Source organism: Balearica regulorum, chromosome 17 (assembly GCF_011004875.1).
Source record: "Balearica regulorum gibbericeps isolate bBalReg1 chromosome 17, bBalReg1.pri, whole genome shotgun sequence".
NCBI lineage: Eukaryota > Metazoa > Chordata > Aves > Gruiformes > Gruidae > Balearica > Balearica regulorum.
Window position 1 is genome coordinate 2,374,912 of NC_046200.1, and position 14,664 is coordinate 2,389,575.

General features: G+C 40.5%; 1 protein-coding gene across 1 annotated transcript in view; it reads left to right on the plus strand.

Moving 5' to 3' along the window:
- The window catches only part of HECTD4 (HECT domain E3 ubiquitin protein ligase 4), a 75,319-nt gene that overhangs the window by 50,668 nt on the left and 9,987 nt on the right, over window positions 1–14,664 (plus strand). Inside the window, exons 50-67 of the mRNA XM_075769513.1 lie at window positions 116–353; window positions 788–924; window positions 1,097–1,223; window positions 1,832–1,969; window positions 2,103–2,239; window positions 2,409–2,569; window positions 3,129–3,310; window positions 4,733–4,938; window positions 5,247–5,377; window positions 5,604–5,809; window positions 6,772–6,951; window positions 7,271–8,574; window positions 10,311–10,518; window positions 11,384–11,607; window positions 11,691–11,842; window positions 12,056–12,162; window positions 13,059–13,182; window positions 13,982–14,172. Of these exons, the coding sequence (XP_075625628.1) occupies window positions 116–353; window positions 788–924; window positions 1,097–1,223; window positions 1,832–1,969; window positions 2,103–2,239; window positions 2,409–2,569; window positions 3,129–3,310; window positions 4,733–4,938; window positions 5,247–5,377; window positions 5,604–5,809; window positions 6,772–6,951; window positions 7,271–8,574; window positions 10,311–10,518; window positions 11,384–11,607; window positions 11,691–11,842; window positions 12,056–12,162; window positions 13,059–13,182; window positions 13,982–14,172 (4,153 nt within the window). The remainder of the gene's footprint in view (window positions 1–115; window positions 354–787; window positions 925–1,096; window positions 1,224–1,831; window positions 1,970–2,102; window positions 2,240–2,408; window positions 2,570–3,128; window positions 3,311–4,732; window positions 4,939–5,246; window positions 5,378–5,603; window positions 5,810–6,771; window positions 6,952–7,270; window positions 8,575–10,310; window positions 10,519–11,383; window positions 11,608–11,690; window positions 11,843–12,055; window positions 12,163–13,058; window positions 13,183–13,981; window positions 14,173–14,664) is intronic.

A 14,664-nucleotide genomic window follows, 5' to 3' on the forward strand; every position in this document is an offset into this window, starting at 1 on the left:
TGGCATGGAGATGTGATCGGCTTATCCCTTTGGCTGAGTTTTTTAAAAAGAGCAAAGAGAAGGATCAAAACAATCCACAGCTCATCTTAATGCTTTTATGTGCGTCTTCTTTCAGAACACGAAAGTCCGTGCTAACTTTGGATCTCGCCAATTTGCCTATGCTGAAGGGCAGGCTCACAGGAATGCTGCTGATCTGTGTATTGACCTAGCCGAAGAAATAAGCGCCAACTTTGAAGCGTTGCCTTTTGCCATGGCTTCTGACAGCGATAACGATGCTGGCACCAGCATAGCTTCTGATCCTGGGACCCATGGACCTCCTTGTAGAATTGCCGCTGTTGCTACAGCTCAACAACGTAAAGTGATGATTAACATTTCTTTTAAACCTTTTTCAGCAGAAATTGCAGTCAATTAAATTGGATTTAAGCACATCCTGGCTGCAGTCCTTAGGTACTGCCTATTAAGGTAAAGCAGTACAACAAGCATCATCAAATACATGCTTATTTGATTTTAGACAAGGCAATTTTAAAGGTCTGGTCTTCTTTTATATGGACGTACAAATTATTCTCAGTTAATGCAACTACAATGAGAAATTATCTTATTAGGGTTTTGAATACAATAAGATGTTACAGTTGATTGAATCAGGCAATTGGTTATGCTGTGTCAAAATGCATTACATTTCCACAGGCTGATTGGAGACCATGGAACACAATATATCTCAAAAACTTCATGGAATATTTTTGCATGCTTTCTAGTGCGTTATGATCTTATTTCCATATGTGTTTTGCAGAATATGACAGCGACACGTCTTGCCACTATAAAATGGAACTAAGCTATGAGAACTTTATCACATCGGGCCCTGATCCTCATCCCCCTCCTATTGCAGATGATGAAAGTGATGATGATGACGACGATGATATTCCCCGGGTGAGGAGTGTCGCAAGCTCTGCCTGCTGTAACTTGTGGTCTAAATACAGATCTCGTAATTCAGATTTTTAAGTTTTGCCATACAAGGGTTTTCCCTGCTTCCTTAAGGAAAGTATAGCTGCTGTTAACTTTTCTTTCTTCTTGGTGTTCTAAATAACTTTTGTCTTTGTAGGAGGATCACTATGCCCTTTTGGTTAAAGCCTGGGAAACTAAAGTTTTCCCTACAATTAGAAGAAGATTCCGTAATGAGGCTGAGAGGAAGTCTGGGTTGGATCAGATTAAAGGAGCTTTACAGTTAGGTATGGCTGTGTTTATTTCCATGCTTCTTGTTTTAGCTGATGTGCAATAAGTGATAACACCTGTGTTTCTTTTATGTTTTACCATATTCAGGGCTGGAAAATTTAAATTGAAGAAAAAAAAACATTCACTTGCTGTTTTCATCAGTTTGGTTTGGGGGCATGATTTTTCTTGAACGCTTTTACTTAAGTTGGACTATTTAAATAGGGAAAATGGCTTTAGACATAGCAGCAGAGTGTGTTGTACTGTTGTGATGTGGATACAGAAATACTTTAGAATAATACTTTGGGAAGGAATTATATACGTGCATTTTCTGTCTATCAAGGCAAAAGCTTTGAGGAACACTTTAATAAGGGGGGATTTGTAAATGAATACAGTTCTGGCAAGGTGACCTGTTTGTGGGAAAGTCAGAGTAAAAACAAAGAAAGAATTCTGAGCCCTAATAAGCAGCATACAATGTTTCTCTGGAAAGCTCCACTCCCTATCTATCAGCCTGGCTGAAACAATATTTGAGTAATTAGACAGCTCATCTGCTTATGATGTTAATGAGAACAAGAACTTATTTCAAGTGGCTGGGGAAAATAACTGAGCATTCCCTTCTGTCTACCAGGAATGGTTGATATAGCACGACAAACTGTAGAATTCCTCTACGAGGAAAATGGTGGCATCCCGAGAGACCTCTACCTTCCTACTATCGAGGATATCAAAGATGAAGCAAACAAATTTACAATTGATAAAGTACGAAAAGGTAAGGTCAGCAAAAAGTATCTTGAGGGGAAAATACAAGCTAAGGGGCTCTGGTACTTGGGATCTACTGCATAAATTGTCAACTTGAGGAAAATGCTGTACCTTTAAAAATTGTGTTGTCCCTTTCTGACTAGGTCTCACAGTGGTGACTCGCTCTCCTGACAGTAATAATGTTACCAGTAGTGCCGTTGGAACAGCTTTACCCAAGTTTGCTATTCGTGGGATGCTGAAGACATTTGGTCTTCATGGGGTTGTTCTGGATGTTGATTCTGTGAGTAGAGATACATTGGGAGGACTTTTAATGCATCAGTATCACGCGTCTGTGAGCAAATACGATTAATTGTACTAAACTACTTAGAAAGCTGATTTAGTGCCCTTTTTGAAGGGAAAAACTATTGTTATTACTGTGTTTATTGACAGCGTTGGTTTTGGTGTTCCAGGTAAATGAATTGGTACAAGTAGAGACGTATCTCAGAAGCGAAGGAGTTCTGGTAAGATACTGGTATCCCATTGACATGTTAGAAAGGCCACCTGCTGGTTATAGGAGGACTGCAACAAATGGATTGGTTACCCTGGATAACACCAATATCCAAATTCACAGGTAAAAAAAGAAATGTAGTTAGAACTGCATCCTATAGTACAATTACCTACTGCAAAGTTATTTTAAGCAGTAGCAAGCTTCTGAATCTTATTGTAGTTGTTGGATTAAAGCTGACAAAGATTTGTGAAATCTTCATGGTTTAGTGGGTAGTGGGGTTTTGATTTTTTTTTTTTTCCATAATAAAGGAAATTTATTCTAATTGTCTTGTTGGAAGGATTTCACTTAGTCACATGAAAGTGGTTTTGTACATGCTGGTCTAACCGGTACTTTCCCTGAAGCTTAGGTTTCCTGTACCGTCAACCCGTTGCTGTCTAAAAGCCCAAGAACTCCTGACTGACTTTGTGCAGAGTTGGCTTCAAATTCAGGTGCCTTAATTTGGTACCAGAATTAGATGGGCTGAGTGCTACCTGAAGTGAATAAGAAAGAGTTGGGTCTACCTGAACCTTTTAAATGAGAATAAATTAGGCATTTATGTTTGGATTCAGGGGCAGGTTGCTGGATATGGCTTTATTTTAAGTATGGTGAAGCAATTTTATGTTTTGATGTTTGTGTTTTCTAGAGAGCTTTTGCGAAGTGAAGCTTCTCTGGCCAAGCTGTACTGCCGCATGGCTCTCCTCAATATTTTTGCCCCTAAATCTCCACATATGTTTACTCGCCTGTTTCACATTCCTGCTATCCGTGATATCACTCTGGAGCACCTGCAGTTGCTCTCCAACCAACTTCTTGCACCACCTCTTCCTGGTAAACACTAATTTTCATCACAGCTGTCTTTCATTTGGTACAATTGTTTTCTTGGGACAAAAAAAAATAAATCTAATGAATTTGGCTCTTATTGAGTAATTAGTTATAATAATGGGATTGAAAAAATGCCTCAATGGACTCCTGACCTTAGTGATAGGGTACTAAACTGAAATTCTTGCTGATGATCTTATTAAAAGCGTTCAAGAGAGTTCAGGTGTCCTCCTAAGTCTCCATTCAGTGTGCTTCTGTCCCTTTGTCATTGATCATCTTCTGTTTGGGTGGGGGAAGTGTCCACATGGGATACTTGTAAGGAATTGAGAATGGTTTATAGTTTGAATCCAGGGTAGTAAAACTAAATGCCAGTTGGGGGTCTCAGTTTTCAAAATTCAACTCTTCTTCATTTCACAAAGTGGTTTGTCCTTTTCCTACTGGAATCACAGATCTGATTAGAGAATATATGTGCTGAATCATGGAAAAGAATCTTTGGCTAATTCAAGTGAGTGTTAACAAAGACAATTATCGTTGACAAAGCTATTCTGCATGCAAAGAAATGTGTGTAATGTGGCTGGAACATAAGGAGAAAGTAGGAAGTGCTAAATATAGGCTATTAATAACTGAAAGTAATTATTTAGCATTGGAAAAAGTCCTGTTCCCTCCTCCAGTTACTTAGAAACTTGGCTACCTCTAACAGATGCCGCATTGTAAAAGATCCTCTTGCAGAGTACAGCACTACTTTGCATGGCTTTAAGATAATTTTACAAGCTTTTATTTAGTTTTTCTTCTTTAAAATATGCCTAATTCAAGCCCTGCTAATACATAGTTTCCAATCTGGCATTCCGATGAATTGTCCACTCCTTTGTGCACTGCACTTGGTCTTTCTTTGACTTCTCCCATTAGCTCCAGAATGACAGCCACAAAGATGTTGGGGCTTGTGACCCACTCGGGACCACCCAAAAGCTATTTTGCCCGTTCATGTATGGGGAAAGCTTGAGAACAGACAAAGCCGCTTTCACCTTGTCTAGAATGAGTGGGGAAGAGAGTGCTTCTAGTCACTCGTGCAGTAAATTGAAATATGCCATGCCTTCGTATATGGGACAAAATGAGGCGGCCGTGAACCCACAGCTCTGTGTCCATAGGGCAGGGTTCCTTGAGGGTTGTTGGTTCAGGCAGGTGAAGACTACAGCTGGCATTTAGAGAGCCATCCCATCTGCAAGCAACCACATCAGCGGTGCAGGTCTGGTCTTGGGTGGATCATTTCTACTGCTGACCTTTGAGAGGAGGTGTGCACTTGCTCAGCAGTGAAAGTAGAGGCTTGTAATCTTCTGAGTGTTTTAAAACTTCCCTTTCCACTGTCTGTTTCACAGGCTACATAAACATGTTGAAGTGATCTCCACATTTGTCTTATCTTACTTGTTATTACAGATGGAACAATCAGTTCAAGTTCTATTCTTTTGGCCCAGTCCCTGCAACACTGCATCCATTCCCAGAACTGTGCTGCCACAGACCTCTTCTACCAGGGCAATTCACAAGCCATCAGAGAGTGGCTTACTGTTGCCATTACTCGGACACTGCATCAAGGAGAGGAGAGTCTGTTAGACCTCACTAAACAGATCTGCTCCTTTTTGCAGGTAAAATATTTAGTAATGTTTTGTGAGCAGTGTTGTTTTTCTTTCTCAGGAGCCCTTGCTTTGTGTGTGATTCTAACTCCCATAATACCATCCCTCACACTGAATTATTTCTCTGGATGGATCGTATTCCTATTCTGATCGTAGTGAGCACGCTGAAAACACAAGCAGTAGCAATACTCTGGATCATATTGAAATGAAGTGGCCTCACACTGTGTCATTATTTACAATGCTATATTTTATTTGAAAAAAGAAGAGGGAGGTTGTTTGCTGCTGCTTGGGGGCTTTCATTATGAAATGTTGTGTTACAGACGGCACCAGAACAGTTTCCTGCTGAAGAATTCCCAATTTCAGAATCCAAAGTCAATATGGATGTTAATTTTCCTGGGGCTGCATTTGTAATTGTGTCCTGTAAGGAAAGTCAGTCTGGATTCCGCAAAGAGTAAGTAATTGAGGGGCTGAGAGTGGCAAAGATCAAAGATGTGCCATGGAGGCCCTGTGAACCCTGAGTTATGTAGGTGCTCATTTTTTGAGATTTTTCTCTTCTCAGAGACTCATTTTCTGGGTGGTGGGATAAATACTGCAGAGCATTTAATTTTTCTGTGATTGGGTTGGGATTTTTAGTAGCTAGTTACAGTCTTACTGAACTGTTCTTGCTCTGTTCTTAGTTCATCTCTCTATAAAGCTCCTTGGGCTAGAGTGCTCGTCTACGGGCTCGGGCATAAAGTTAAACGGAATGGTCAGTTAAACCTAATTGAAGCAGTGTGCTATCCTCGAGATGCCTCTCCAACCAACACAGGCCTAACACCTCCCCCAACAACCAACCAGTACCCTTCGGTGATCACCCCTACGGACAAGGTCCACATCAAACTAGGTAAAAAAAAAAAAATAAAAAAAAAACCCCTTTTAAACTATATTCTCAGAAGTGAGAGAAGCATCATCGTTGCCTCTGAGCTTCCTACATTGTCACCAGTCCTACCATTGGTAGTGACAGTATTTTTATACAAGGTATTAAGAAATGTGTCCTGGCAGAAGTCTGCAGTTGTTCTTAACCAAGAAAACATGGTTTTATAAACGTTGGAAGCCATCTGACTCTGATTTTGTTAGTTCTGTTAAACCTGTCAGGATCTGCGGGGTTTTTTTCTGATTTTTGTCTTCCATGAGTTGACAAAGAATGTTTTTTTAATATTTCTGCAATGTTCACGTTGGTGCTATTGCTGTTTGAGTTGCTGCCTTTCAGATGGAGATTAACTTTTTTTTTTTTGCTTTTGTAGGCGATTGTAGGGCCCTTTGATATGCAGAGTAATATATATTCAGTATAGTAATACCTGGGTCATCCCAGCTTCTCTAGCAAGAGCAGCCATTAATATTCTTTTTACCCTTCCAGCCTAAGGGAGAGACAGTGTGATTTATTTAGAGCAGTGAAGGTGACTGAGCTGCAGTAAGCTCTGAAAACTTTTGACTGGAGATCCTTAAGTTCTTTTGCTGAACTGCTGCATCGCTGATGTTTTTATTAATACTGATCACATGCATTGCACTACAAAGGACTTTTACAAAACCATTTCTATATGTATTTAGATATGAAATTGAACTATTTTTAGCCTATACATATGTCATATAAACAAAATGTTATTCTGTACTTTTACAATTACAGATTATATCAACATATTATTATAGATACAAATTCCTGTTTGTTTATTGCAAGGAACTTAATGGAGAAAATTCTCACTTAGTATAAATCAAATCTCAAAAAAAATCCCGAAAAATATGGTACTACTTTTACTTTACCATTGCCTAGAGTCATGATAAGTATTTTCTTTTGACCTTTTTGCTTAGGAGTGTCTCCTCCTCCCGGAGCAGTGTTGGTCTTGCATTCTCTTCCTCTTGAATTCCCCCTGGCAATGGCATTCACAGAACAGCTATTAACTTGGAAATTGGAAGATGGGGATGGAAAATCAGAAGATGAACTGGATACTATTCCTCCTTCAGTTCTCTTGCAAGTAGTGGAATTTTTAGGTGAGAATGTAGTATTTACTTAGTAATAAAAACCAATAATGTGCTGGCTCTGATGGAGAGTTTAGGAAAAAAAGAAAAATTACAGTCACAAAGTATTTCTGAGCTCTTGCATTATATCAAAATTTTCTTCAAACTCCAGAAATTTTCTGTTGATAGGTACTTCTTGGAATAGCCTTCCTGTCTCTCTTACTGCTAACGTAACAGCCATTGAAATTACCTTTTTTGTGTTTTTTTTAATGTTACTGTTGCAACTTATGTAATAATGAAGCTACTGTGAGTGAAATGCTGCTGACTCCCATATCTTGCCTTCCACACACAGGGAACTTTCTCTGGACAACTGACATGGCAGCGTGTGTGAAGGAATTAATATTTCATCTCCTGGCTGAGTTGCTTCGCAAAATTCACAACCTGGAGCAGAAAAAAAATCCAGCAGGATTATCATCTTCTATTGCCCTTCAGCTAAATCCCTGTCTAGCTATGCTTATGGCCCTACAGTCAGAACTTCACAAGTTGTACGATGAAGAAACACAAAACTGGGTGTCTGGAAATGCGTGCGGTGGTTCTGGTGTTGGAGGGGCTGACCAAGGAAGATTTTCAACGTACTTTCATGCTCTGATGGAAGTCTGCCTTGCTGTAGCAGAAGTAACCTTACCTATAAATATGAGTGTAACAGCTAATGTGATGTCTTCAACTAGTGCCCCAAATCTTAGTGACTCTTCGTCCTCGTCTTCATCTTCTCCAGGACAGACACCACAGAGTCCAAGCTTGCTGTCAAAGAGGAAAAAAGTGAAAATGAAGCGGGAAAAGACATCATCCTCAGGCAAACGGTCTTCATCCAGAGCAGCTGAAACAGATGCTGCGATCCTCAGTATAGGAGGAAGCAAGCCTGAGGATATGTTATGGTTTCATAGAGCACTGACTCTGCTTATAATTCTGAGACACCTGACTAGAAAGGATCCACAAGGGCTGGGTGTGACAAACGATGCTGTAGCAGATGCGTGCCAAGCACTAGTAGGTCCCACAGCTCATAGCCGCTTGCTTGTCATTTCTGGAATCCCAACTCACTTGGAGGAGAGTACTGTCAGAAGTGCCATCAGAAAGGCATGTAATGCACATGGTGGAGTCTTCAAAGATGAGATCTACATCCCTTTGCAGGAAGAGGATCCCAAAAAAATCAAGGACAAAGCAGAAGGAGGAGAGTGCAGAACTGAACTGGAAAAGCCAACTGTTTCAAGTAGTGCAGACAGTCTGGATATCAGCAGCTCTAGCAGTGTCACACCTGCCATGAGTGTTAGTGCTTCAGCATCTACAAGCCAGGCTTCCCTGTGCAGCTCACAGGGTATATCTCGGACCGTTAGCGATATCTCGGTTGACCAGTTTCAAGCTGGACTGGAACTGGCCATCCCACCGGGATTACTAGAACCACATGTCATTTCCAGCCAGGAGAGTTTGGATCTCTCACACTGCAGTACTGGAAGCCTCGGCAGCCTTGGCAGCCTCGGGGAACCACTTGACAATGTAGAAACAGCATCTGCGTCTGATGTTGGATCGATGTACACAGTCACATCTCTGGACAACCAGCCGCTTCTGTCACGGCCAATCAAAGGTTTTGCTGTAGTGGAGGTAATAGCCTTCAATCAGGAGAGGGTGCCTTTGGGGTCAGTTTTTTTTCTGAAAAAATGAGATCTGATTCTAGTTAACTTTTTTTTAACCTCTGGCTTTGAGAAATACTGTACTTTTTGTGGTTTGTGTGTGACACCATGATCTGACTGTTAAGGAAAAAGTGTGCTGTGTATTTTCTTCTGTAAAGATTCTTCTGCTTGACTGAGGCCACAACTTGAATGATGGAGAGTGAAGAGTACTGTTAGCAAAGAGTAGCTCAATATAGGTCATGAGTGCAGAGTAAATGTATGTCGATGTGCGTGCAGGACTAAGGAGACTAGGAGTTCTCAGCTTGGGCAGGATGGCTGAGGAGCACAGAACTCTACTTGCATTGGCTTTCTCGGCGTCATTCACAGTCTTAGGAGCATTCGCTGTCTCTCAAAGGATAGAGGAGACCTAGTAGTGGAGTTATCAAGTAGCAATTTTACACCAGAAGGAAGTACTCTTGCATGTTCCAAGTTGTAGAGCACATTGCTGTGAGGTGTTGCGGAAGCCAAGAGTATAAATGAGTTCATAAGGGATTAAGTTCATGGAGGATGTGCAAATTGGTAGCTCTTAAGCACGGCAGTCAATGCAGCCTTCAACTTAAGAAATCTTTAAACCACTGATTTCTGGAGGCTGAGAGAATATGTAAAGGAAAATATCTGTTCATTTCCTCTTTCATGTAACTTTCTTCAAAGATTTGCTACTGGCCACTGCTGGAGATTACTGTAGAGATAGGTGGCCCTTTGGTTTGACCCACAAGGCAATTATTTCATGTTTAATGACTACATTTTTGCATATTTTAAACCATCTACAGATTCCTCTATAAAGTTACTTTAGAAGAGATGATAAATTTTGTCGATGTCTGGTTCCAAATTAAGTTCTAAAAGCATTGTGGGTGGTTGTCACTGATGCCAGATCACTCCAGGTTTTCAGCCATGCACAAGAACCCTTCTTCTCTGTTGTTACACTAACTCTGTGCTGCAAATATATCAGGAGCTTGCAAAAGCATAGCCATTTCTGGTGGCTTGTGAACGTAGAGAGATGTTTTTGCATAGTCTGGGATTGTATCAGTTTCCCTTTTTGAAGAAAATCGGCTTATTCAGATAGAAAATCTTCAGTTGCTATTCTTAAGCTATTAATTGATGTGAAGACACCAGAGTTGAAATAAACCATAAAGTGTGTACAGAAAGCTGTCAGCGTATTCACATTGAAACCTACTCCAAGTCTGTAGCTGCTCTCATAATGATGCATGGTGGTTATTCTCGGAATCAAAGGAAGTTATTGTTCCTGTTCCTGATTTGCGTAGCTCAGACTTCAAGGCCTGTGCTAATTTAGATATATTTTTCTAAACAGAGAATTGAAGCAAAGACAGCAGAGTTGCAAATAATGACAGGTTACCTATCTGAAACTTTCACCTTCTTACCTGATATTTCTAAGGGCTGTCTCCAGGCTAAGAAATGGAATAGCTGGTTCAGAGCTGTGCCTGATTAATTTGCAGCACGGTGGTTTCAGAGGCCAGATGTTCTTAGAAAGAATGTTTTGCAGGCTGAACCTGAATCCTGGTATCAAATTATTGACATAGAAGAATGTTAGAAGAGATGCAATAGTGATTATCTACATGCGGAGGGGAAACAACTTAAGACCCAAATTCATGTAAATGGAAGTGAATGTTTTGTCAGAATTCCTGTTAACTAATTTCATTATTTGTACAGATAAGGTCAAGAGCTAAAATAGAGAAAATCCGAGCCAGTCTTTTTAATAGCAGTGATCTCATTGGTTTGTCAAGTCTGGATGGTGAAGATGAGCTGATGGAAATGTCAACTGAAGAGATTTTAACTGTTTCTACTGTAAATCAGAGTTTATTTGACACACAAGGGAGCCCAGCACTAGAAGATTATTTCAATGATAAGTCAATAAAAGGTATGTGGTTTTCATATTGGCATATATCTCACTTGTACGTCCCAAAAAAAGGCACAATACAAGGGTCGGATTCTCCTTGCTGGTTTAAATTCCGTATGACTCGCTAATTGTTGAGTCACAACAAGGGGATCCAGGGAGTAATTTCAAAGCAAATTTCTTCTGTCTCATCAGTTAGCAAGCAGCTATTTGCAATCTGAACATTGCTCAACTGCCTCACAGCTAATCAAACAGTAAAAACACAAAACAAACCAACACCCAAACAAACCAAACAAAAAAAACCCCACAAAAAAACTCCCCACCAACCCAAAAAACTACTGAGTTTAGTGACTTTTTTTGAGAAAATAGCCACTGTAATAATTTACCACTGTTAGACACAGCATAATTTGAGTAGAAACTGTTCAAGTAGTACAGCTATTTATTTATATTCTCTAACAACGTGAAAGCTATACATACAGACCCTAATACACCTGGAATGGGCATCAGAGGACAGGGGAGGTTAATACTTGGAGGAAGTTCAGTTGACTACTAGTTCAATCGATAGGTGTCGGCATGTGCCTACACGATACAGTTTTTATACTGGCATCATAAATAATCTACTTTTTTCATTACCACTACAGTCACTCAAATAATAATTACAGTATGTGGTCAAAACGGGAGAAGGCATTCAATTCTCTGTCATAAATGGGGCATTAGAGTGCAGAAAGGTCAGGTCTGCTAGTAGTATTTTTTGGAAGTGATTTTCTCTCTCAGAGCAAGTGGCAGGTGATACAATATTTTAGCTGAATGCAAAATGTTTTTTCACATTTCGAATTCTGAACAGTTGTCGTAGTATTTTGTATCATATTGCACTTTTTTTTTTAATTAGGTGAGAAATTGGTCCCAGGTGCTCGGGAAGTCCTCACAGAAATATTTAAAAGCTGCATCCATTCTGAGCAAATGCTGAGCCTAACTCCAGCGAAACCCATTAAGGTTGCTGATATCTATCTTAGTAAAGAGCAGATAAATTCTCAGACTCCTGGAAACCTTCTTCATGTGTTCTTCACAAATGTCCGCCCTCCAAAGAAAGTGCTAGAGGACCAGCTTACTCAGGTAGTGCTTTGAAAACTATTTTCAGCATCTTTTTTTGTGTAACTTGAAAGCATTGGGTAATTATTCACTTTCTGTGTCGGAAGATTTTAAGGAAATACGGTGTGCCCAAGCCAAAATTTGACAAGAGCAAGTACAACAAGGCGGGCAAAGAGCAGCATCCGGTGAAAGTTGTGAGCACCAAGCGCCCAGTCACTAAACCACCTACAAAGGAAAAGTCGATGCTCAATAGTGTCAGGTTGGTGTCTTCAGCCTTTTGGCAGCTGTGAAACATTTGATTTTTTTCTTTAGGAATCCAAAGTTTTATTTCCCCTCCCTCTGTATTTCCATGTACGGATTGGAAGAGGGAAATGGAACTTTTGAGATTATAAAAAACCTTCAAGGAATGTTTTGGTTTGAACAGATGAAAGAAACGTAACATTTTCATCCTAACATTTGCTTTGTCCCGTAGCCGAACAGCCTTAAGTGAGAAGAAACCTACCGTAAAGCCAAAATCTCCTGAGAAGAGCAAACCTGAAGAGAAGGACCCTGAAAAGTCTCCCACAAAGAAACAGGAAGGTAGTAGCAGTATAGAATTTTTCTATCATAGAAAAGAAATATGTTTTTTGTGTTGGCATGCTTATATGATGCCATGATAAATTTGGTTTGTTTTTAATGAGGCTAACATTTTTTTTTAAAGTAGTGATTTAAAATGCTGCTTTTATGTGTGTATCTGTAAATCTGGACTCATCTGTGTAAGTGAGAGCAAACCATGCTCATGCAATTCATGTAACAGTGTGCATAGGCCACATGAATATGTTGGGTAGAGAACTGATCTCCTAAGAGGTATAGTTTCAAGGCTTTTTCTTACTTTTTTGAGGGGGGATTAGGAGATCATGGGGTTGAACTAGGGGGTTTTAAATTGTGGTTCTCAACTTACATAGGAAAATTACTAAGTTACAAGAGGAAAACTGGATGAAAGAGAAGCTTCAGATGCCTCATAATTAGTCTATCCATGGAGGAGACAGCATAGTCATGCCATGACAGGGGTTAGTTCCAGGATCTTGCTTGACATTTCTTTCTCTGGTCAGGTGGAAGAGTGCATAGACATGAGCTTGGTCTCTGCTCTTCACTGTAGGAAATGCCAGGTTAGGTCAGAAGAAGGGAATTTCACCATTCAGCCAAGTACGGATCCTTGATACCCGATTAGATACATCGGTGGAGCTATTGCAGAGGGCAGCTGGGGAATTTGTGTCCTTGAGAGGAAAGAATTGAGTGCCGTTCATTGAAGGCCAGATTGACCTGGATAGCATGGTGCTTAGAACTACTCGAGAAATGAGCCATGGTGGGATGGGTAGAACCAGAGGAAGAGAAAGCTGGCAGGTAGCCACTTCATACACCAGCTGTTTTCCTGTGTGGTTTGTAGGCTTCATAGTAAGTCATTAACCATTTGATGATCATATCTTTGCTGTCAGTTCCTGAGGAGAAGTATTTGACACTGGATGGATTTCACAGATTTGTGGTTGACCGATCTAAACAGGATATCCGTAGTGTGTGGAGAGCTATTCTGTCCTGCGGATATGATCTACATTTTGAAAGGTAAATTTTGCAAATAGTTTTGTAAAGGTGATGCTGATTAATTTTGCTCACTTTAAAAAAAAAAAAACAAAAAACCACAAACCCCCAAAAAAACCCTAACAAACTTGATCCCAAGTGTTCATACTCCAAGTAGCTTTAACCAGCGTGTTAGTAACACGCAAACTTCTATCCACAGCTGCAAGACCCGTAGAGAAAACTGTTGGTTGTTTTCTTAAAACATATTTTAAAAGAGTCACTGTGCTGTCAAAATGCAGGTTCCTGACTTTCTTGTACACAACAGCTAACAAAATCATATGCCATACTGTCCTTTATAGCTTCCAAAGTGTATAATAAATTGGCCTGATGAGAACTGTAGATCCATCTGGCTGTCTCTGGTTTCCTTCCACAACCGCTTTCTATTCTGGGCACTGGGTAGTTGTTTAAACTGTCAGTGTTGTTACTGGGTCAGTAGTAGCGTGGAAGAGAGAACAGTTACTTTCTTGTTAATACTGTACAGGAAGAAAGTCCCTTAAATGAATCTTTCTTATCTCCCTGTGTCAAGCCACGAGCTAATTGCCACATCCCCTTCCCCTATATCCGCTTCAGTAAGTAAGTGTAATAGGTAGTTCCTTTTTTTCTTATTATTAAATAACAGAGAGGCAAGGTGATAAAGCTCAAACTGGAATTTTTGTAATGAAACAGCTCTGCTTAAGACAAGCGGAGAGAAGTAGAACAAGCTACTTGGTGTTGTGCTCAAGAGGCTCTTAGTAAGCAGTATTGCACTTAAGTTTCAACAGGTCTTATGTCTTTTACATTTCAGGTGTGCCTGCATTGATGCAAGACATGCTCAAAAAGCGTCCCGGAAATGGACACTGGAAATGGATGTAGCCCTTGTCCAGTATATTAACAGGCTTTGTCGTCACCTTGCAATTACACCAGCACGGCTCCATCCCCATGAAGTTTATTTGGATCCAGCTGATGCAGCCGATCCTAGAATTTCTTGTCTGTTGAGTACGTATAGATTGTTTGCATAGAGGCTTTCTTGACTGGAAGAGCCAGGTAGTGCTCCTGAACGACCTGGCTGTCGCTCAGGTAGTTGGGACATTCCTTTGGAGATTGTGGGCCGAGGGGAACGCTGGGTCTAGGTCTTTTGTCTCCTTGGGCACCGTGGTGCCTTTGGTAGCATTGTTAGATGTGCACTGCAACTCTTTGCTCTCTGAGCATACCTCCTGGGTCCAGCTGGAGCAGGAAGGTGTCTGGTGAGTTTAGCTTGCAGGGGGAAGGAAGGCTGGATTTCAGTTCTGGACCTAGGCAGATTTTAGTCACCTAAATCCTGTTCTAAGCACTAAGTTCCTTTAAGATGGTCTCCGGATAATGCAAATTCAGTGATGATGAAAGATACTGGTCTTGGACACCCAGAGACTCGAGATCCAGGAAGGATCATCACCGATCATTGCTGTTGTTGCATCATCAGCCCTCTTGTTAATGTGCAGGGATCAGGAG